The following is a 24869-nucleotide window of genomic DNA, read 5'->3' on the forward strand; positions in this document are numbered from 1 at the left end:
GATCCCATTTCACCCCGACAAGGCCTTGGCCAAACGCTTCACAGTGCAGAGGAGCGTGGTCGGACGCGTTTCTCTGGTCATGGCGTTAAGATGGTCTCCCTCCCACTTTTTAGTTTCTGAACTATTTTAGGGGAGCAGAGGAGTCAGTGCAGGGGTTCTTAACCTTTTTTTGTTCCACAGACTCCTTACTAAGTCCACACTATACCGTGTCTTGTTTAATAAATAGATCACACCCGCACCAACACGTCCCGACAAGAATAATGTTTTTTTTGAATTTCAATTCAAGCTCACGGACCCCTTGTTAAGAACCCCTGAGTTAGTGGCTTGTTACGTCAAATCGCTCCTAACTGCCGGCCTGCCCACACCCAGGCACAGTGTGGACACAATCGATGGGAAGAAGGGGTCCCTTTTGGTGACACACACGAAATCCCACCCAAAGTCTTCCATCCCCTTCCGAGACATGCCGTCGACATAGCAACTGTGCACGTGAATGCCGACAGCGGCCAGGGCTGCGTGGGGCATGAACAGGTGCCACTAGAGCACCTCAAGGGCGGCAGCTGTGCTGGCTCACCTTTCTGACCCCAGCACCCAAGACACTGCCCGGTACCTCGCAGGCACTAAAGCGATGCTCATTCTGAGTGACCGCACCTAGGAAGGGTGTTTATTTTCAGCATCTGTGGAGCTGGTTGCCTCATTCCACACATATGCTCTAGCCCCTAGGACCAAAGAGAAGCAAGCTACACCGGAACCCGAAGAACAGAAGGAAAGAAAAGCCGCAGAAGGGCAGAGTCAGGTGCAGCCCAGCGACCAAGGAAACCATCCAGGTAAGAGATGAGCCTGGAACAGTCGTCCCACCCCCAGAACAGAGTCCGCCCCGCTGCCCGGGCGTGCGTGCATTTCATTGACCTCATTGTCAAACCTCAGGTGGGACAGGAACTGCTCTGTGGCCTCGGAGAGCTGGTTTCTCAGCATCTCAAACCTCGTTCACAGCCCCCAACCTGGGTCCCGGGCTTTGTTTCCCCGGAGGTAACACAGACTTCACTGGTTTGGGAGCTGGCCAAATAGAATCCAGCTCAACTCGATTCAGAAAGCACATGCTGGGACACACGGTGCAGCAGGCACTGCGGACAGAAGCTACAAACAATGCAGACAACAGCCCCAGCCCTCAAGGAAGTGCTCTGCATTTTCCCTCTAAGTCCAAGACAAGCAATTTAGCTCGACAGGTCTCGACTGTAAAATGTGCCGGGCTGGGGATTCCGAAAGGCTGCCTTGACAAACAGCTCCCAGCTAAGGGGCCCTGGGTGAGTAGGCACATGGACTAGCCCCCTCTCTGCCCACCACTTTCTAAAATGAATGCTTCCTCTCTCATAGCATCAGAAAGAAATAAAATCTGTTAGGAAAACCTGAGCTTCTTGGCAAGCGGCTCACTTCCTGAGACCCTACAATTCTCAGCCAGCTTTATAACCTTACAACGAACTCTGTCGTATCAAATATAATCACATCTGAGCCTCACAACCCAGTAAAGTGCCCCTTACTGATGAGGAAATTGAAACATGAGCTGTTGAAAGACTTGGCTAAACTCACCTAATAGGATTAGGATAAGACCTCAGGTTCCCTAAATTAGATGGGGGCTCTTTCTACTTATTATTTAGTTTAACCTAGGGTGAATTTTCTCACAGCTTCCAGTATTAAAAAAAATAAATGAAATAAAAATAAAAGGAATAATCCAGGAACACAGTTTCTAAAGAGTGACCCAGGGACATCGTTGTAACATGATGTTTGCATCCCTCTACGGCTCCAATTTAAATATTGGAGTGGTGTTCCAAAGCCACATTTAATTGCCTGTTTGGCTCGATTTTCCTCATATCACCCTCCACAATTATTGAAAGGCTTCTCAAGAGGTCCGTGTTTGCTGTCCTTACTCAAGAGATAACCAGCTGATTCTGGCTAAGGGCTGCTTCCCAGGCTGTCTTAGTTTAGATGTTTTCATTAGGAAAAAAGCAAACTCAATTCAAACAGTTAAGAATTTTATGGGATACAAAAGGAAATTTTATTCTGAGACTAAAACACAAGTGCAGTCATTATTTGCAAAGTGCTACACTTGGGACAGGACCACTCAGCCTTCTGCTTATGTGGGGTCTTCAGGTACTTGGAGTTGGAGAAGGCAGGAGGGTCAGAGGTTAGAGGGTACATGCAGTTTCATAGGTGCATATTGGGAGGAGAGGGTGGGAAATGCAAGGACAGGGAGAGTTCTGATAGTAAATCGGAGCAGGCCATGATCTCTGGGATTAAAGGTCAGTGAGGCTTGGGTTTTAGTTGGGAAAGTGCATGGAAAAGGTACTGGGCATGGGCGATTGTCAGAGACTGTGTCAGGGCTCACACGGGTCAAGCTTCAGGCATGGCTTGATCAGAGATCAGGCTCCAGTTCTCTGAGGTCCTCCCAGCTCCTCCCTCCTGAGGCTTTGGCTTTGACCCCAGTTCTTCTCCCAAGATGGCCACAACCACAGAATGTGCTTCTTCACTTATCCGGAGGAAATCCCAGGTTCTGTTCATATTTCAATGGCCCAAATTAGCTTGGTCTTGTCATTATCCCTCAGCTGAGACCTGTCTACCTATCAAAACCCTCATCGTCTTTCAGAGCGAGCCCAAATCCTTCCTCTTCTGGGCTAGCACCAATCAAATTAGTCCCTCATCCCTCTGTATTCCTATAGCAGGAATCCGTGCCTCAAGTATAAAGTCCACCGTACTCTCCCTTCCTGGGTCTTTCTTACCCAACTGATTGTCACTCTTGGTAGGAGTGGCTGGGTCTTTGTGCCTTCTCACAATGCCTGGCAAAGCTCCTGGCACAGAGAAGTTCTCAATATATATTTGTTGAACAAAAGAATGAATGAAGTACTCATGAAAAATGAATGAACAACAACAACAAAAAAAGAGTAAGAGCCAAGGTCCAGACTCTAGGAAAAGGGACCTTGGATTCCACTCACAATACTCTCCCCAACTTCCTTCAGAATTCCTTTCCTTCTTCCAGGTTCCTGCAGGGAACCTCCACCATGGGAACACGAAGCTGTGGAGAGAATCTACCATTTCATGGTAGGACAGACGGTTTATTACCAGTGTCTCAAGGGATACAAGGCCCTACAGGGAGGCTTTGTGCAGAGCACCTGCAAGATGAACCATGGGAAAACAAGGTGGACACGGCCCCAGCTCACGTGCACAGATGAAGAGGAGCACGGTTTGCTTCCAGGTACTGGGGTCCCTCCTTGGATCCACTACACTGCTTTTTGACATCAGGCTGACCAAGGTGGAATACCTGACTTTACCAGCTACATGACCTTAGGCAAGCCACCGGCTCTCCCTGAGCCTCAGTTTTTTCTTATTATGAAAAAAAATTGACTAGATCGGGGGTTCTTAACCTTTTTTGTTCCACGGACATCTTTGGCAGTCAGGTGAAAACCACGGACCCCTTACTAGTCCACACTATACTGTGTACTATTTTTTTTTAAGATTTATTTTTATTTATTTATTCTGACCCCACCCTGTTGTGTTTCTTGCACTCGCCGTCTGCTCTTCTGTGTCCGTTCTCTGTGTCTGCTTGTCTTCCCTTCTCTTCATCTCTTTAGGAGGCACCAGGAACCAATCCCAGGACCTTCGATGTAGGAGGGAGGCCCTCAATCTCTCGAGCCACCTCAGCTCCCTGGTTTGCTGTGTCTCGCATTGCCCCTCCTCTGTGTCTCCTTTGTTGCATCATCTTGTGCCAGCTCTCCATATGGGCCAGCTCACTTTCATCAGGAGGCTCTGGGAATCGAACCCTGGACCTCCCATATGGTAGACGGGAGCCCAATCTCTTGAGCCACATCCGCTTCCCAATACTGTGTCCTATTTAATAACTATATCACACCCGCACCAACACGTCCCTACAAGAATAATGTTTTTTTTTTAATTTCAATTCAAGCCCACAGACTCCTTGTTAAGAACCCCTGGACTAGATGGACGCTAAGGTCCTCTCCTCCAAAGGACACTCTGTATCCTGATGGGGAATAAACAGTGAGAGACCAGGAAAGAGCTTTCAAGCGTCCCAAAGCACCCCAGACATTACCTGTCTGGAGATAACACTTCCGCTTTCCAGGATCTAGTGGATCCTGAAATTCCACTTCCTCCTCAAAGCTACCCAGACTTCCACTAGTTCAAAATGGAAAGCCAAGCCCACCTGGTGTTCCCACCTCTGCTCCTAAGTGCCTCCTTCAGGCAGTGCTCTACAGTTAGCACGCTGCTTCTGGAAGAAGTTCGTCCACCTGACCTTGGATAAAAGCACAAATGGGCAGGGAAGGGACTGCAAGGCACCAGGGGAGGGCAGGTGGAGGAAAGGTCCAGCTAAAACAGCCACATTGACAACTGAGAGTACAGCAGAGCCGGTTGCTGACCGCCCAGGACCCTTTCTGAAGCAGCATGGCCATTCATTCACTCACTCATTCATCAGGACCACAGAGTGTGGTTGACCAGCTGCCAGGCACCCACGAATGTGTCAATGCTGGGTCCACAATGGTGATGGCGTGCTTTCTCATATGTGTAAGTGTGTGATGGCTGTGTAGGCATGATGTCTGTGTGCAGAGGCATGGTGGATGTTTGTACATGGATGTACACGTTTGTGTGTGTGTATGGTGTGTGTACATGTTTGATGTGTGTGTCCTTGCCACAATGACTTCCAGTCTAGTTAAGAAGATAATAAACAAGCAGATAAATAATTTTTTAAAAAGATTTATTTATTTATTTCCCCTTCCCGCCCACCCCAGTTGTCTGTTCTCTGTGTCTATTTTCTGCATCTTCATTGTCCGCTTCTGTTGTGGTTCTGTTGTTGTCAGCGGCATGGAAATCTGTGTTTCTTTTTGTTGCGTCATCTTGTGTCAGCTCTCTGTGTGTGCAGCGCCATTCCTGGGCACTTTCGCGCTGGGCGGCTCTCCTTATGGGGTGCACTCCTTGCGTGTGGGGCTCCCCTACGCGGGGGACACCCCTGCGTGGCAGGGCACTCCTTGTGTGCATCAGCACTGCGCATGGGCCAGCTCCACACAGGTCAAGGAGGCCTGGGGTTTGAATCGCAGACCTCCCATGTGGTAGACGGACGCCCTAACCACTGGGCCAAGTCCGCTGCCCTGCAAATAAATAATTTTTAAAAGATGAATATGATAAGTGCTTTGAAAGACAAATAGAAGGTGCTTAGGTGGCTGGGTTGGGGAAGAGATCAGTTCTGCTTGGGGTCTACCCTGCCAGTTTTTCTGTTATTTCTAGGATTTTGATGGGGGCAGGGAGAAGTGGATATAATTCAGTTCTTGAACTTTACCCAATTTCTAGACTTCCTTTTTAAAAGGGACAGAATCAGTAAAAATTTTACATATAGATTCTTGCCCTTCCAATCATGACATGCTCCCGTCACAACAAAATACTAGTACTAGTTTTGAGTGGCCCTTCTGTACAGAAGTAATGGAAAGAAAAACGGCGTACCTCCCAAATCTTCAGTCTTCTCGTGGGGCCTTTAACCACACCAGAAGCCTCCTACCTCCAGTCCCACTGCCAAGCACCCTAACAGGCCCCCAAGCTGGGTCAGTTCACCTGCACCCCGCGGGCACCCATGCCAGTTCTACGGAGCCCACGCGAACCTGCCGTGCATTTCTAGTTGACCTGATGGTTCAGTCGTAATTCTATTATTATGACCCATTTCCTCTGACCTTTCGGATTAGATAGGTGGTTCCCATACCACAGACGGAAGCCAGGGCTGAGCAGCCAGCAGAGGGAGACAGACTGCTCCCGGTTTCCAGGACGGTCCCGGTGAGGATTCGAATTCTGCTCACCCTGCTGTGCTGGAGGCCCCGTCCCTGCACCCTGACGTAGGACCCTGGGATGTGGCATCCCCAGCGGGTGTGCACGGAACCAAGGTCCCTGCCGCAGGCTGAGTGCCTGGGGCCGGTGGAGGAGGAGGGGGGAAAGCAGTGGGTGCCCCAGCTTGAGTTTCACAGGCTTCCGCTTGCTTTCTCCCCCAGGAGAGCACGAGCCAGAATCAAGCAGCAAAGCTCTTCCTGAGAGTGCAACTTCCTGTTCCTTAAAAACAACAGGTATGTCTGTCTGTGAAGATAAAAGGTGTCACTGAATCCTAAGGCCAGAAAAGGGAGACAACTGGCCTGAAGCAAGCCGTCGCAGCAGGTGCCGCTGCAGCCGACGGGCAGGAATGGGTCTGGAGGTCCTGGAGACCCCCATTCTCGGCCATCAGGAGCCCCAATCCCCACATTCGTAGGGCACCCGGGTGAGGAGGAACCAGCCACGACAGCCTCTACCTCCTCCCGACCACAGCCTTGCTCTTAGCAACCCGCATGTCCCAAAGCCAGTTTCAGAAAGAAAGGAAAATGTTCCTTGCCCACTTACCTCCCCTTGCTTTCACAGCCCTTCTCTTGGTCTCCTGAGCCTCTAATTCATTGAGAAACTCTGACTCTCTCAAACCTGGTGCTTTCCTAGAATTAGCATAACCCACGCTGCTTCTCTCTTTTTCACAGATTTTCAAAAACATACAGAAGTGGTTACAACCATGGCGCCCTTCATACTCACCAGAGAGTATCAGGTAGCAGGTGGGTCAGGGTGGCTTCCTTCACTGACATAATGTACCCCAAATAGAGACTGTGGATCATGTTGGGGGGTTGCTTAGTTGGTTGGTTGATTGGGTGGGTGGGTGGTTAACTGGTTGGTTAGGTGCGTGGGTGGTTAATTGGTTGGTTGGGTGTGTGGGTGGCTAATTGGTTGGTTGGGTGTGTGGGTAGTTGGTTAGAAACGACACGCTCCTTACACTCCATAGTGTTTATAAGAGTAAAGAACTGATCTCAATGCTAACATAACACAAAATCTCAGTAGTCAGTTACACTAAGTTATGAGTAAAGGCTGAAACCAGCCCCAACCAGTTCCTCCTGAGCTTAATTTAAAGGACAATACGCCACGTCAGTGGGCTGTGAGGTGTGAGGTGAGAGAGGCAGTGTAATCAGGGAACACAAGAAAGAGAACATTTCATAGACACTACAATTGTTTCCTGGTTGGGGGGGGGCAGACTTTGAGAATACATCTGACAAAAAAATTAATAGCTGACTCCAGTACCTCAGGAAAGCAGCATTTGGAAAAGGTGGATACTTTTAAGAGGTGTTACTGTGTTTATCATTTTTTAAAAATTTATTGAATTCTATCAGTCATACATGAACATACATAAACAATAAGTGTATAGTAATAGTTGTGAACTTATAAAACAAACATACATAACAGCACACAGCGCTCTCATACCTCACCCTTACCACCATACCTTGCATTGTTGTTAAACATTCTTAACCAATGATTAAAGAGCATCCTCAAAATATTACTACTAACCAAAGTGTTTTCCCCTAATCTACCCTATTATTATTTTTATATCATTTATAGATGAACATACATAAGCAATAAGTATATAGTAAACGCTGTGAACCTACAAAGCACACATGCATAATGTACAGGGTCCCATATATCAACCCTCCACCAACACCTTGCATTGTTGTGAGATATTTGCTACAAATATTGAAAGAATATTATTTTCCCCACTCTTTTGACACTTTTAGTTACTTTTATTGATACAATCTTCATTTCCAGACTCTCTTCCAGGCTTTTTTCTCCTATCTTTTCAGGCGGTAGCACACCCTTTAGTATTTCCTGCAAAGCTGGTTTCTTGGTTACAAATTCTCTCGCTTTCTGTTTATCTGTGAATATTCTAAACTCACCCTTACTTTTGAAAGACAACCTGGCTGGATATAAGATTCTTGGCTAGAAGTTTTTCTCTTACAGTATCTTTTTTTTCTCCCCCCCTCCCCACCCTGCTGTTTTTGCTGTCCATTTGCTGTGTGATCTTCTGTGTCTATTTCTCTTTTTGTCTTCTCATTTTTCTCCTCTAGAATTCACCCGGATTTGATCCTGAGGACCTCTTTTTTTTTTTTTTTTTAATTTTTTTATTTTTTATTGACTTTGTAATAATATTACATTAAAAATATATATGTGAGGTCCCATTCAACCCCACCCCCCCACCCCCCCTCTCCCCCCCCCCAACAACACTCGTTCCCATCATCATGACACATCCATTGGATTTGGTAAGTACATCTTTGGGCACCTCTGCACCTCATATACATTGGTTCACATCATGGCCCATACTCTCCTCTATTCCATCAAGTAGGCCCTGTGAGGATTTACAATGTCCGGTGATTACCTCTGAAGCACCATCCAGGGCAGCTCCATGTCCCGAAGACGCCTCCACCTCTCATCTCTTCCTGCCTTTCCCCATACCCTTTGTCCATTATGTCCACTTTTCCCAATCCAATGCCACCTCTTCTATGTGGACACTGGATTGGTTGTGTCCATTGCACCTTTATGTCAAGAGGAGGCTCAGATTCCACCTGGATGCTGGATGCAATCCTCCCATTTTCAGTTGTAATCACTCTAGGCTCCATGGTGTGGTGGTTGTCCTTCTTCACCTCCATCTTAGCTGAGTGTGGTAAGTCCAATAAATCAGATTGTAGGTGCTGGAGTCTGTTGAGGCTCAGGATCTGGCTATCACATTGTCAGTCCAGAGATTCAAATCCACTAAATATATCTTAAACCCCAACATTAACTGCACCTCCAGCACATTAGCATGAAAGTCTTATGAAGGGAGATCCCATCTGAGTCCAGATTCATCACACATAAACACCATTTCCAAAGAGGGGCCATCTGCCCTGGTAGTTAACCCCATCGGCCATGACCATAACTCCCATGGGTCTGAGGACCTCTTATGTGGAGAGATGTTCCCTGTCACTTGTGCCACCTCAGTTTCTGGTTTCTGTGGATGTTTTGCTTTGACTCTCCCCTTTGTCTCTCTTTTGTTGCATCATCATCTTGCTGTGTGGCTTGCTGTGCAGGCCTGGCTCACCATGCAGGCACTGGTTTGCCATGTGGGCACTGGCTTGCCACATGGGCATGCCTTTACCAGGAGGCCCCAGTGATCGAACATGGGTCCTCTCATGTGGTAGATGGGAGCCCAATCACTTGAGCCACATCCACTTCCCATCTTGCAGTATCTTAAATATATTATACCACTGTTGTCTTGCCTCCATGGTTTCTGGTGAGATATCAGCACTTCCTCTTATTGGGTATACCTTACATGTCATGCATTGCTTTTCTCTTGCTGCTCTCGGAATTCTCTTTTTGTCTTTGGAATTTGACATTCTGATTAGTATGTGTCTCAGAGTTGGTCTATTCATATTTTTTTGGATGGGAGTAGGTTGTGCTTCTTGGACATGGATATTGATGTCCTTCAATAGGGTTGGGAAATTTTCTATCATTATTTCTTCAAATATTCCTTCTGCCCCTTTTCCCTTCTCTTATCCTTCTGGGACACCCATAGCATGTATGTTTGCACATCTCTTGCTGTTATTTAGTTCCCTGAGACCTTGTTCAATTTTCCTGATTCTTTTCTTTATCTGTTCTTTTGTATCTTCACTTTCAGAGGCCTTTTCTTCGAACTCACCAATCCTTCTGCCTTCTCAAATCTACTATTATACGATCCCAGTGTTTTTTTATTTCATTTATTGTGCCTTTCATTCCCAAAAGATCTGCTGTTTTTTTATGTATGCTTTCAAATTATTTGTGCTCATCCAATGTCTTCTTAATAGCCTTAATCTCTTTAGCCATCTCATTGAATTAAGGAGGTTTATTTGAACATCTATGATTAGTTGTCTCAACTCCTTTATATCATCTGGAAGCTTATCTTGTTCCTTTAATGGGCCATATCTTCCTGTTTCTTGGTGTGGATTGTAATTTTTTGTTGGTGTCTTGGCATCTAGCTTACTAGAGTATATATTCTGGGTGCAGTTTCTCTCTTTAGTTTAGGGCTTGCTGTCATTTCTCCCTCACTGGTTGTGTAGTAGGAGCCAAGGATGTAGTTGGTGCTACAACCTGTGGAGGCCCAAGCTACCCTCATTGCCCCAGGGACCCACAAAGCTTCTCCCAACTTTCTCCTTTGCCAGGGATAGGGACCGTATCACAGCTGTGTGGAATAATCCAAGTCATGCAGGCCTAGACTGTAGTTACCCAGAGAGACTAATGAAGCTTCATGCCCCTTTCTCCTCTGCCTGGGGCAGAGATGGAGCTGCAGGTGTGGGCAGCAATCTATGCAGTGCAGGTCCAAGATGACCACAGATGCCCCAGTAGACTTCCAATTATTCAGTCTGTGCCAGCCAAATGTACCCCCAGTTACCTGGATAGGCTGGTGCCAGGCCCACCAGCTTCCTCCCTGCCAGAGGTGGGGCTGAAGACTAGGCTAGGGCTGCAGGCTGATCTGGGTGAAAGAAACCGGTCTCTACTGTCACTGTCATTTTCAGTTAGCCCGGCTTCCCCTCATGCTGGGGGTAGAGTCAAAATGGTGTACACCAGCCTCTTTCTGACTTGGACTGTTTCAAACTTTACGTGTTCTTTTTTTTTTTTTTTTAACTTTATGTGTTCTTAGGATTATACTTTAGCCCGCCAAATTAACTAATTAGTAGCTGAAGTCGGTGACCAACCATCTCTTCCTTCCCTGTTTTTGGAAAATGGAGCTTCCAATTCCAGCCACAGAATATCTCCCAAGGCGGCTCATGCTGCCAAAGTAGGATAATCACCAGCCTCCATGGCTTGGCCTGTATCTTCCCAGAGAGGCTGGTGGAGGTCCCCCCAGCTTCCTCCCTGCCAGAGATGGGGCTGGAGCCTAGGCTAGAGCTGCAATCTGGGCTGTATGGGAAGAAGTTGGTCCCATCCAGCACTGGGATTTTCAGTCCACCCTGCTTCCCCTTGGGCCAGGCGTGGAGTTAAGATGGCGGCTACCAGCCTCTTTCTGACTTGGACAGGCTCAAACTTTAGCTATTCTTAGGATAATACTTTAGCCTGCCAAATTACTCATCAGTAGCTGAAGTTGGTGCCCAACCTCCTCTTCCTCCCCTGTTTTTGAGGAGTAGAGCTTCCAATTCCAGCCACAGAACAGCTCCTGAGGTGATTTGTGCCAGTGGAGGATGGGCACTGGCCTCTGGGGCATGGAGCACTCTAGATATGAATCTTCTTTGCAGATGGGCAGTCTCCTCCTTCCACTCCTTCAAGGACGTGGCAGGATGCTCTTCTGGTCTCCTGGAGCCCCCAACAGGTGCTTCAGCTAGCCCCAGAGAGCTCTGGGTGTTTATTAACTGCCCTGTAGCAAGAGCTGACTCTAGGAGCTCCTTACTCCACTGCCAACTTGCTGGTTGTTCTTTATCATTTATTTTTATGTTTCACCGTTTTTAACAGACCCAGGCCTCCTTAAATGAGGTGGCTCTTTAGGAGAGGCATCACCCCCTTTTCCTGTGACAAAGGTTATGGCTCCATACCTCACCCATGCTAGTCCTAGTTCCTTCAGCCTTCTAAGAAATCCTGTGGAGGACCTGCATTCTGGGAACAGAAAGCAGAGTCCACTGCTTCAGGAAGCCCTGGCTCACCTGGGGCAATCCTCACTTGCTCTGTGGACCTAGCTTCCTACTACCCCCAATGCCAAGCCCAGGGCACCCCTTTGCTGAGCTCCCTCTCTCTCTTGACAGTGGCCAGCTGCATTTTCCTGCTGATCAGTATCCTCCTCCTGGGCGGGCTCACCTGGCAGAGGAAATGGTGAGTCCCATGATCTCCAGGATGCACCTGTCCACACCAGCAGGTGCAGCACTTCATCAAAGGACAGAGTAGGAAAAGCACCTCCAAGAACGAGGTCCCCCCAGCCCTGGCCCCACCCTTCTCTTCCCAACCACTAGAAGCTTGGGAGGCAATAGATGTCCAGTTGGTCCACTCCAGTAGGTCCATTTCCGTAAGAGTCGATCAAAGAATATGGAAACAGCAGGAAATTGGGAAAGCAAAGGAAACTCACATTTCTCAAGTACCTATGCCATGCTCAATGCTTTTCTTATGTATGTCTTCCCTAAAACCTTTGCAATAGCTATAGCTTAGAGAGATTAAGCAACCTGAGCAAGACTGCACAGCAGAGTCCAACACCAGAGCCCAAGGTCTTGCTGCCCCACCCCCTGGCCAGAAGGAAGCCAAGGACATCTCCGTTACGCTTCCATACCCACCCCCTGCGGACCCCAGACCTACGGCCCGTGGATCAGGGACAAAACCCATATGCAGCTTCGAATGCATTAACTTGAGTTCTCAACACCAGTTGCGTATTAGAACAAACAGGAGATTTTTTATAGTTCCAATGTTTGGGTCCCAGTCAGAATCTCTGGTTGGGGGGGGTGGGCAGCCGTCAATACTTTTTAAAAATTGAGATAGATTTCATGTAACATTAACTTCACCATTTCGGAGAGCACAGGTCAGTGGTTTTTAGTATGTTTATTATGTTGTCAACCATCAGCATTATCTAACTCCAGAACACATCCGTCACCCCGTACCTCTCAATTCCACCCCCCCCCCACATCCCCTGGCATCCACTCACCTACTTTTGATCTCCATCTATTCTGGACATTTCATATAAATGGAATCACATAATCTGTGGCCTTTAGTGACCGAGACATCAGTACTTTTTAAAAATTCTAATAGACAGGCAGGTTTGACATCCTACACTAGGTGAGTGATTGTGAAACTTGAGCCTGCTGCGGAATCACGGGGGGGTGGGGAGTGGGGGGGTGGTAGGAAGGGGGCCCGTCATAAAGCACGGCTTGCTGGGCCCCAACAACAGAGTTTCTGAGTCAGTGTTCTTGGGTGAGGCTCGAGAATCTGCATTTCTAACAGCATCACTTCACTGGGTGAAGCTGGTATTGTTCCAAGGACCACACTTTGAGAACCACTGCACTAGGCTAGCAGTTTTGAAAAGCACTTCTCAAAAAGGCAAGTTTGGTTGACAAAACTAGAGTTGTTGTTTCTTTTTTTTACCAACTTTATTCCAAATTCACAAAAATAGAACAGAAAAAGGCAGCTCAACAAGTTGTAGAAACTTACACCTAAGAAGTTCTTTTCAGGCACTTTTATCCCATCTAATTCCAACTATTAACTCAGTTGTTCCTCTCATATTCAGAAAGATACACAGATGTATGCAGATTAGTTAAATGACATAAGTCAAGGTCTCCTTATTAATAAAAAAAATGAAAAAAAAAGTTTGATCATATTCATATCTCACAAAACCAGGGCCCATATTCCTTTTTTACCTTTAGAATTAATATAGCACCCACTTTGCTTTTGCTACAAAAGCATTACAATGTTGTTGTTAACTATAGTCCCTAAATTACATTAGTTATAATTTCACCATGTATCAATACATTCTGAACACACTGTAGTAGAACATGTCTGTATTTATATTATTAACCACAATCCTCATTGACTTCCAGAATCGTTATACATTCCCAATATTAGCCTCCAGATGTCCTCCAACTAACATTAACCTTCCTAGACAACTCATTTCAGCCACAATCACATCCATAAAGCAATAGTGTTTGTGGCATTCATTATAATGTCACCACCAAGTCAGCAATTACCACGTCTACAGGTGACTTTATTAAACATCCCACATATAGTTTCCCTCTCTCTAGAGGGTCCACTGAAGAGTCTTATTGTGTCACTGCCTTGACTGTCCAGCGTGTCCCCACCTCTACCAGGGTAAGCTCTGGCTAACACTGATGTAACCCTCTACCACCCAGTAAGACCCTGAGAAGACTCTGCTCTGCTTCCCAAAAGCCAAAGCTCTTAGTCCCTATAGTTAGCCTGGCCAGAAAGAAAAAAAACAACCTGATTTCTTCCATTCTTACATGAATCATCAGAACTGCAATATATTCCTAATATCCCTCATGTGATTCAAAAAGTCCAAATTACTGCAAACCCTCCAGGGTTATTGTTTTATAAAGTATTCACATAGAAGACTGCCTACCAATTTCTCTAAGTGTTAGCTGAGTCCTACGATGTTATTTAGAGACTCCATGAGATGAAGTGCCATCTTCCGCCTTCTTAGGTCCCCTCCTTCCTCCACTGACAAGGCTGCATCCCTGTCAAGGGGTTCCCATCTGGGAGCTTGAAGAGCAAAAGCCTTCAGACACAAGGGGACAAAACCATCTAGGGTGGTTATGGTTTGGAGTACATATTGTAAAACAAAGAATCACCTGGAACTATGAGTTCCTACAATCTTTGGGACACTCAAACCTAAATCTCAGTCTTTAGTCAGAGTTTTGGTCCAGAATTCTCCCTAAAATATAATTTCATCTGAAAGTGCCCTCTGGTGGCCAAACAAAAATCCTGTATTTGAGTTATTCAATGAGTACCAACCATATCCTAGCCAAAGAGGGATTTTTTTTGAGCAATTACTAGGAGCCAGTAACATGCTAGACCAAGCTCACACTGGCTAGCAGGAAACAACTGTTACATTTTCAGGAGTTTTGCAAGCTGGTTGTTTAACATGGGCAGGCTTAAAAATTAAGTTATATAAACTTACAACTAAATGAATTATATTAAAAACAATCGTCATAATACTCAACACAAACCAGTTCCTAATTTTTTAAATTATATTTTACTACTATCTTTGTTCTCGGGGTTATTTCTGTCAACCACATCTGTACGGTGGAGATACTATATGATCGTGGGCTGCTGCCATCTCTTCCCAACCCCTCCTTCCGAGATGTTACAATGGTAGCTTGAAACTGATCATGATGAGCATATTTACACCATGGAAAGAGACAGCCTTTTTCAGATAGCTGGTTGTTAAACCTTTACCAGAACACCGCTGCTCAGTGTCTCATGGGAAGTAACCAGATATTCCTGTGGGATAAGGAAGGGTCAGGATAGGCTAGGACAGCACTGTCCAATATGGTGGTCACTGGCGACTTGTGGCTCTTATCATTTAAAATTAAATAAATTAGCCTGTTCTTACCTTTTCCCCCTGCCTCAGCACGTAAGTAAACCTGGGCATTTTGTAAGCTGCAGTGGGGAATTGTAGTCCGTCTATCAGTCCTCTTTATCTCTTTTCAGCCCCTTTCCTCTCTACCTGGGACCCATAATCTGTTCTTTTCTCTCATTTCTCCTCTCCCCCTCCCTTCCATAATAAATTACTGACCTAACTAAAATAGATACATTAATTAATTTTAATTAATTAAAAATTCACTTCCTTGCTTGCACTAACCATGTTAATAAGTGTTCCATAGTCACATGCAGAAGTGGGCTACCTTTTGGACCACACAGATAGAAAACATTTTGGACCACACAGATAGAAAACATTTCCATCCACATGGAATGTTTCAGAGGCTAGTGCTGCCTGGGAATCAGGAGTTTCCAACTGTGAAAATCACTTACCACAGTTAGTTGCTGTTATTCTCCCTGCTTTGCAGCTCTTTTCCTCCACAGTGACCAAAAACCATTTCCAGAACATCTCAAAGGGGAGTACCACACGGCCCCTGCTCTAAGGTGTTCACAGTCAAGTTGGGGGAAAAGAGGAAAAATAGAGACTGTCCATATAATTTGTCAAGGCCTAAGATTTGAGGTGTGACAGGAGCAATGAGGAAGGAGACCTAACCCTACCCGAGAAGCCTGTTAGAGGAGATGGCGCCTGAGAGGACTCAGGCAGGAAACGGCTTCTAGGTGGAGGAAGCTGGAGGAAAGTAAGGCGGTGTGAAAGAGAGTAATGCCGTGCTTGGGAGAAGTGGAGCCGTTCAGAACAGCTGGGGGCAAAGGGCACGGGGGCGGTGGTGGCAATAATGTGGAGGGGAGACAGTGACCCAGTCACGGAGGGTCGGGCCGGGTTGAGGAGCTTGGACTTTATCCAAAGAACCACAGAGCACCTTATCCAGAGCAAATGGCGCCACTGGCCATTTGGATGGTCCGCCTACAATACGGAGGCTGGATGTAAGGCGGGTAATGGTGGGGGCATTATAAGGGAACAAATCCACCCACGAGATGATGAAAGCTTGAACTGGGTCAGTGGCTACAAATTTAAAAGTAGGGAAAGAACCAAGCACTACATAAAAGAGCTAAAATTAGCAGGATTTGGTGACAGATTGAAAGATGATCCAGGATGACTCCCAGGTCTAGGGTGCAGGTGCGAGTGGGACCCTGTGGTGACTATTAATATAGCCTAGAATGAAATTTAAAGCAAGGCTATCAAGTTATATACCCTTGGGGATTAGTCACAGAGCAGAGCCCATGCTGTGTTTCATTCTCAAATCCACTCAGCTTCCACATCTGTAACCGTCCAGCTCAGAGGCTGACGGGGAAACAGGAGGGCGTCCTCAGGCTCTTTCGCAGCTCTCCTCATTGCACACTGAATTGAATGATCCTTCTCTGAGAACCACAGAACAGAGGCCAGGCTTGGACAGCCAGTCTTGGCCTGTGGTGGGACAGAAAGTCCTTAAGGTCAGATTTCAGCTTGTGGGAAAGTAATACTATGTGCATGGGTGTGGGGAATTAAATTTAGCCGGTCACATGGAGCTAAAGTGGAATGCTATAGCCACATGGATTTAGGGTGGGGACCGTACTTCACTTGGTGCAGTATTACACTTATGGCTGTGACTAAGTTCTATCGCTACAGGAAGAAGAGTAGAAGAGCAATCTAGAAAACCAAGAGTGGCCAGAAGAAGTCAAGAACAACCAACAGAAGTCATGGGGCACGAGGCAAAATTTTTAAAAAAAGCTAAACCCTCATTCAAGAGGCAGCACTTGTGATCCCTTGAGTTTTGAAAGACTCTGGGGTGGCATCACAGAACACCAGGCAACTGCACTCCCAACTCCAAGAGCTCAGGAGTATCAATGAGTGAGATCTACCTGTTCCTCAGCAGCAATTCCAAGGTCACTGGAGGAAAAGGAAGCAGAACTCTTTTTCATGTATATATGTTTATTAAGCTTACATGACATGCATCCCTCTTCACACTGCATATGGTATAAAGAAAAGGAGCTTTACATTAATTTCATCCCAACTTCCCAATTTATAAGAAAACCGTAGCACTAATATAAACACACACACAGTCGCTTCCCTATGTGATTGGACCTCGTCCCTGCATCCACATGGAGCCTTTCCCAGCTTCTGGTTGACCAGACTGTTCTCCTGATCACAGCCCTAATGGACATCCTTTAAGAACTTTGGGCTGGTGACCATGAATCATTTTGTCCTAAGCACAAGCCTCTAAGCTAGTCCCCTTATACAGAATCTTCCATTTTGAATTTCCAAAGAACAGAAGTCAAGGCAGAATGACCCTTGTGCAGCACCTAATGAAGGACAGCCAAGTCCTTGGAATTAGAGAGCATCAATATTTGAAAGGATTTTCCTGGAGTTAATGTTGGGAACTGGATCAACTAGGGCTCAGATAATGACTTATACTTATCAAAAGGATACTAATAATCCTAAAAAAAAAAAAAAAAAAAGAACAAAGTTGGAAGACTCATGCTAATTGAACTTGAAGTATATTATAAAGCTATAGTGGTGAAAATAGCGTGGTATTGGCATAAAGATAGACACGGATCAATGGAATTTAATTGAGAGTTCAGAAATAGACCTTTACTCCTATGGTCAACTAATTTTTGATAAACCTACCAAGTCCACTTTTCTGGGACAGAACAGTATCTTCAACAAACAGTGCTGGGAGAACCAGACATCCATTACCAAAAGAATGAAAGAGGACCCCTATCTCACTCCCTATACAAGAGTCAACTCAAAATGGATTAAAGACCTAAACATAAAAACCAGCACCATGAAACTCCTAGAAGATACTGTAGGGAAACAGCTACAAGATGTTGTAGTAGGTGGGGGTCTCTCAAACCTTACATCCAAAGCATGAGCAACAAAAGAAAAATGCAATAAATGGGGACCTCCTCAAAAATTAAACACTTCTGCACATCAAAGGGGAAAAGGGTAAAAAGGCAGTCTACTCAATGGGAGGAAATATTTGGAAATTACACATCTGTCAAGGGTCTAATTATCCCTTATATATAAACAGATCCTACAACTCAACAATAAAAAGACAAATGATGCAATTTAAAAATGGGCAAAAGACCCAAACAGGCATTTTATAAAGAAGAAATACGAATGGCGAAAAAGTGCTCAGCGTCAATGGTTATTAGGGAAATGCAAATCAGAGCTACAAAGAGATATCATTTCATACCTACTAGAATGGTCACTATTAACAGAAAACTGCAAGTGCTGGAGAGGATGTGGAGAGATAGGAATGCTTATTCACTGCTAATGGGAACACAGAGTGGTACAGCCACTGTGGAAGTCTGTTTGGTGGTTCCTAAGGAAATTAGATATAGATCTACCATGTGACCCAGCAATACTGCTACTAGGTATATACTCAGAAGGACTGAGAGCAGTGACACAGACAACTACACACTGATGTTCATAGTGATATTATTCATGATTGCCAAAAGATGGAAACAACCCAGGTGTACATCAACTGATGAATGGGTAAAGAAACTGGTATATTCACACGATGGACTATTATTCAGCTGTAAAAAGAAATGAAGTCCTGAAGCATACAATAACGTGGATGAACCTGGAGGACATTATGTTGAGTGAATCAAGTCAGGTACAAAAGGACAAATAGTGTATGAACTAAATATAATAAGCAAACCCATGGAGTTAATAGCTAGAATATAAGTCACCAGAGAAAAGAATGTGGTTAGAGAATGGAAACTGAGGTTTAATCTGTAAAGAGTTAGTAAAAAGTTGTTTGGAAATGAATAGAAATGGTGAAAGCACATCATAGGATTTGTAATTAGTTGTGCTAAAATATGGGTATGATAGTGGTTTCCTTTTTATTGTTTGGTTTTTTTTGGGTGTGGTAATGAAAATGCTCTAATATTGATTGAAGTGATGAATGCACAACTCAGTGATTATACCACATGCCATTGACTGTGCATTTTAGATAAATTATATGGTTTATGAACAAAAATTATTGGGTGAGTTAGGGGGAAATACACCAAATGTAAGATGCACTATAGTTAGTAGTAATACTTTTATGATGCTCTTTCATAATTTGTTACAAATGTTTCACAACAATGCCAGGTATTGGTGGTGGGGTGAAGTATGGGAGCCCTGTGTAATGTTATGCATGTTTGTTTTGTAAGTTTACAACTTCTACAATACACTTATCATTTATGTATGCTCACGTATGAATGATATATTCCAATAAAAAAATTTTAATGAAAAAAAAAGGATACTAATAGGTGTCCTTAAGAGTTTGTTTCTTCCGCTTACCACGTAGGAGGTCCATGGTTCAAACCCCGTGCCTCCTTAACCCATGTGCAGCTGGCCCACATGCAGTGCTGATGCACGCAAGGAGTGCCCTGCCACGCAGGGGTGTCCCCCGCGGAGGGGAGCCCCACGCGCAAGGAGTGCGCCCCGTAAGGAAAGCCACCCAGCGAGAAAGAAAGTGCAGCCTGCCCAGGAATGGCGCTGCATACACGGAGAGCTGATACAGCAAGATGATGCAACAAAAAGAAGCCCAGATTCCTGTGCCACTGACAACAACAGAAGCGGACAAAAAGAAGAACACGCAGCAAATGGACACAGAGGACAGACAACTGGGGTGGGATGGGGCAGGGCGAGAAATAAATAAAATAAATCTTTAAAAATAAAAAAAGAGTTTGTTTCTTGGGAAGCAGACTTGGCCCAATGGATAGGGCGTCTGCCTACCACATGGAGGTACGCGGTTCAAACCCTGGGCCTCCTTGACCGATGTAGAGCTGGCCCATGCGCAGTGCTGATGCATGCAAGGAGTGCCGTGTTACTCAGGGGTGTCCCCCATGTAGGGGAGTCCCACACACAAGGAGTGTGCCCTTGTGTGATAACTCATGGGGGGACATTCTGAGCACCACTAGGTTAAACCTTCCTTTCCCCCTACCCCCTCAACTTCCACAGAAAGCATCAGCTTCAGGTGCCGAGATTTCAGTGAACACTCTTACTAAATTTCTTGTCTAAAATGCTGTGCCACGCAGGGGTGTCCCCTGCATAGGGGAACCCCACACATGAGGAGTGCGCCCCGTAAGGAGAGCTGCCCAGCACGAAAGAAAGTGCAGCCTGTGCAGGAGTGGTGCCACACACACGGAGAGCAGACACAACAAGATGATGCAACAAAAAGAAACAAAGATTCCCAGTGCCGCTGATAAGGATAGAAGTGGTCACAGAAGAACACACAGCGAATGGACAGAGAGAGCAAACAACTCGGGGGGGGCGGGGGGACGGGGCAAGGGGAGAGTAATTTAAAAAAAAAAAATTTTCTTGCCTAAGATCATTCTTCCCAACTCAGATGACTGAGATGTTGTATTTTAACAAAATCACATGATTAAGGAGACTAAGGAAAGAAATCCAAACCAGCAACCACTTTTTTGTTTCTGAAAGGAAAAGAAAGTGTTATTTAATTTATGTGCACACTTGCAGGATATACAACTGCACCTATCAGAGAACTGTATGATTGAATCTATATCCCCTGAAATTTCTATGTTCTCTGATTCTGTAGCAATGACGTCTCCCCCTCCTCTGCCCCACCAATCCCTTGCTCAAAATGTTAGCTACTGGGAAGTGGATTTGGCTCAATGGATAGGGCATCTGCCTACCACGTGGGGGTCCAGGGTTCAAACCCACGGTCTCCTGACCCATGTGATGAGCTGGCCCACGTGCAGTGCTGATGCGTGCAAGAAGTGCCGTGCCTCGCAGGGGTGCCCCCTGCACAGGGCAGCCCCACATGCAAGGAGTGCACCCCGTAAGGAAAGCCCCCCAGTGTGAAAAAAGTCCAGCCTGCCCAGGAACGGTGCTGCGCACATGCAGAGCTGATGAAGCAAGATGATGCAACGAAAAGAGACACAGATTCCCAGTGCCACTGACAAGAATACAAGCAGACACAAAAGAACACACAGCGAATGGACACAGAGAGCAGGTGGGACGCAGAAGGGAAGAGAAATAAATAAAAAATAAATCTTAAAAAAAAAAAGTTAGACACCACTGGCTACAATATACAGTTTGTAATCTCCAGGCTGCCATTGAAAACTTTCCGTAATATTCACCCTTCCTTCCCCTGCAACAGTATTTCCACATCTTGTCTACCCATGCCCTCTGACCAGATTGGGGTCAACTTCACTTCTCTAAGCACCACCGGCTTGGGTTGTGCCATTTCCCTTATTCCACTTTTGTCCATCTATCCAGAGTCATCAGTTAAAGAACATGTCAAGCCCCACTGCCGGACCACTCTGGCATGTCCTTCACACAGACAACTCCTTTGACTCAGTTAACACTCCTTGTCCTTGCCGCTTATTGGACAGTTTTGGCAGTTAATGCTTTTGTATCTTATTTTTCTTCTCTCCCAAGAACATTCTGAGCTTGTTGTATTTCTTAGAATTCTATATTGTATTTCTTAATGTTATGCACATAATAAGCATCAGTAAATCTTTGTGGAGAGGATGGACCTTTGCTTCATTAGATCTGGGGTTTAAAATCTACTGATGGAGCGCCTGGGTTGAAAAGCATACATTCCTTGAGCTTTTGGCCCAGAGCTGTCCCCTGGTCCTTGTTAGTGACCACTGAAGCTTCTTTTCCTCAATATTGTGCTTAGTATGTAGCACATACTACTTTGTGGAAGGCACACAAGTGGCTATAAAGACCAAGGTTCTGAAATTTTACCTTTAAACCAAATTGCCAGATAATGATTATTCTTAGATTAATCCAGCTCAATATTTACACACATAACTAGAGCTCTGCATTGCTATCTCCTACATGGTCTTGATAAAAAGCTCAAAGAATACAATGGCATTTAAAAATCACCCAGAGAATTATTCCATCTGGAAAAGAAATGACTAGTAACTACCTTCAAGCAATCAAACAAGGCAGATGTCTGCAACCATATTTCCACATCTTGTCTATTTCTAATTAGACCTCGAAAAGATGCTTTGATTTAAGCACTTTAGATTAGCTTGAAAGAATAGCAAAGTGTTTTAAATCTTCAGCTTTTTAGGGGGAGTAAATAATTTAGAGCAAAAGTGATTAGTAGCAGAGGGAGTACCATTAACCAGCAATGAAGGATTAAAAGATGCAATAGCTGATATGCTAATGAATTCCTTCCCTTCCCTGTTCTCTATGGTTAAGGGCCTGGATCTTTGCAAATTACATTCCCCAGGTTTCCTTGACTAGGTTGAGTCAATGGGAAGTATACTAAAAGAAGTTTGGAATGTAGCTGGAGAAGAGAAGCCACGGTCCTTCCTTTTTATGCATCTGGTATCCTCCTGTGAGTAATACCATTGGGGGTCATTGGAAGTTCCAGTAGAGCGTGCAGTCAGTGGATGACTGCCGTTGGCTGCTGCGAGATGTAGGCTACAAAAGTGCTGGCCTATCCAGCAGCAGCTGTCTCCACCGGTACTAGCAGTAAGTATGCTCCTGGCTCATACGATGCCACCGCCTCCATTTTTAAAATTTTGATGGCAGCTTCCTGCAATAACAAATCTCTGAGTTATCTCCCCTTCCCCATTTTGCTCCTTCAGTGCTTCAATCGCTTTTTAAAAACCATAAATTAAAAGCCTATTAAATTGGACTATGTAAAAATTCAAAACTTACCACAAAGTTAAGATCCAAGTGGCTGACACAGATAAAATATTTGCAACAGATAAAATAGACGAAGGATTAAAATCTAAAATACATAAGAAAGCAACACTTTCTTATATACGAGAAAGCAATACCTTGAAATACATTTGTAACCAGTTCCTTGTATCAGATAAACACTGTTTAGACGGCCTCGTCTGATCAATATGGAGGAACAAGGACTGAATTTACCCTTATGACTGAAACAACTTAAAAAATGGACAAAAGATATGATAGTTTTATAGACTTTGGACTTGAGGCAATGAAGGATAATGATCCCTGAGAGATGAGAGACAAACAAGGTATGCCCTATAGCTATCCGGGTTACTACCTGGAGGGACTATTCAGGCCACCGCAAAAGGAGGGGAACTCAGCGGGAGACCAGCAGATTCTCTGAGGAGATGGAGCTGAGTGTCTGAGAAACCAAGGCAGCTGGAGTTCACAGAGCAGAGGGCAGAGAGGAGAGGGCAGTCCAGAGAGAGAACATCAGAGAACTGGAGGTTATAGAAAGACTACTTTGGTGTTCTTTATTTCAGCAGAGTTCAAAGAGGGAAGAATGCTCTGAACTCATGCAAGTTTGAGGAAAACGCCTGTTCCTACCAGCCAGATGGGAACCCCTCATAATTCAGAGGGCATTGACTCAGAAGAGACACGTCTCAGTAGTGGGAAATAATTAGTCCTAAATTAAATGCTGCTCTGATCCTGTCTAACATATCCTAAAGGCAAGATCCAAAAAGACTAACCTGTTTCCAAGTAACTTAACTGCAGCCCAGAACAAAGCTCAAGAATATATTTAGAAGGAAGTGGACTTGGCTCAAGGGATAAAGCGTCTGCCTGCCACATGGGAGGTCCAGGGTTCAAACCTAGGGCCTCCTGACCCATGTGGTGAGCTGGCCCATGTGCAGTGCTGATGTGTGCAAGGAGTGCCGTGCCATATAGGGGGTGTCCCCCAAGTAGGGGAGCCCCATGTGCAAGGAGTGTGCCCCATAAGGAGAGCCATCCCATGCAAAAGAAAGTCCAGCCTGCCCAGGAGTGGTGCCACACACACAGAGAGCTGACACAGCAAGATGATGCAACAAAAAAGGACACAGATTCCTGGTGCTGCTGACAAGAATACAAGCAGACACAAAAGAACACACAGCGAATAGACACAGAGAGCAGACAACTAGGAGGGAAAGGGAGAGAAATAAATAAAATGAAAATAAATCTTTAAGGAAAAAAAAAGAATATATTTAGAGGAATGCAAAAATATCCAGCAACCAACAAGGTAAAATTCAGAAAGTATAGTATCAGGCAAGAATTTGTCAGGCAGGAGGAGCAGATGTGGCTTGAGCAACTGAGCACCCACCTCCCACATAAGAGGTCCTGGGTTTGGTTCCTGAAACCTCCTAAAGAAAGCAAACAAACAACAAGCAGACAACAAACAAACAAAAGAACAATGAGCAAAAACAATGAGCAGACAATGAGAAAAAACAAACGAGTAGACAATAAGCAAAAAAAAACCCCACAAAACCTAACAAGCAAAAACAATGAGCAAACAGACAAGGGAGCCAACTCAGGGAAGCTGATTAAAAATAAAAGAATTTATCAGGCACTTTATTCACTATTTCTTCCTGCATATAAACAGTCCTTCTGGGCTCATTTTTCTATAGTGCAATCTGTAGATAATAAACTATTTCATTTATTGAAAAAAATTATCAGGCATGCAAATAGGCAGGAAAATATGAACCACAATGAGTAAAAGAATCAATCTGTCAAAACCAAAACAGACAGGAGTCCAAGACGCAACCAGGAGACAGCTGCGCAAACCTGATCTAGAATACTATTGAGAGGACACTCACATAGTGAAAAAAAATAAAACAGTGATAGGGTCGACCAAAACGACAGCGTAAGATGCTTCAGAGTGTTGTTCTCTCACTAAATCTTCAAACAAATAACAAACACTGTCAAAACCATCTACCTCAAAACTCTGGAAAGCAGTTAAAGGGTTGCAATAATTAGGTAAGGGCCAAATCAAGAATAGGCAACTTTAAATAAAAATGGCAGGAATTGTGGACTTCTGGTTGACCAAGTGGTGTAAGACACTCGGGGTTGCTGTCCCCTACAGAAAATTTCAACAACTTTCTGCTCAAATGCTTCCAAAAAATTGAAGAGGAGGGAACACTCCCTAACTCAGTCTGAGGCCAACATCACCCTCATACCAAAGCCAGATAAGATACTACAAGAAAAGAAAATTATGGACTAATATCTGTTAAGAATAGAGATA

General features: G+C 45.0%; 1 protein-coding gene and 1 long non-coding RNA gene across 2 annotated transcripts in view; one reads left to right on the forward strand and one right to left on the reverse strand.

The window, feature by feature from the left end:
- The window catches only part of IL2RA (interleukin 2 receptor subunit alpha), a 67691-nt gene extending 48491 nt beyond the window's left edge, over window positions 1–19200 (forward strand). Inside the window, exons 3-8 of the mRNA XM_058282449.2 lie at window positions 714–824; window positions 3029–3244; window positions 6033–6104; window positions 6540–6611; window positions 11622–11688; window positions 16574–19200. Coding sequence (XP_058138432.1) covers window positions 714–824; window positions 3029–3244; window positions 6033–6104; window positions 6540–6611; window positions 11622–11688; window positions 16574–16598 — 563 coding nt within the window. The 3' untranslated portion in view covers window positions 16599–19200. The remainder of the gene's footprint in view (window positions 1–713; window positions 825–3028; window positions 3245–6032; window positions 6105–6539; window positions 6612–11621; window positions 11689–16573) is intronic.
- The window catches only part of LOC131274764 (uncharacterized), a 75050-nt gene that overhangs the window by 10017 nt on the left and 40164 nt on the right, over window positions 1–24869 (reverse strand). The gene's annotated exons all lie outside the window — the stretch shown is intronic.

The sequence above is a fragment of the Dasypus novemcinctus genome, chromosome 20 (genome assembly GCF_030445035.2).
Source record: "Dasypus novemcinctus isolate mDasNov1 chromosome 20, mDasNov1.1.hap2, whole genome shotgun sequence".
Classification (NCBI taxonomy): Eukaryota; Metazoa; Chordata; class Mammalia; order Cingulata; family Dasypodidae; genus Dasypus; species Dasypus novemcinctus.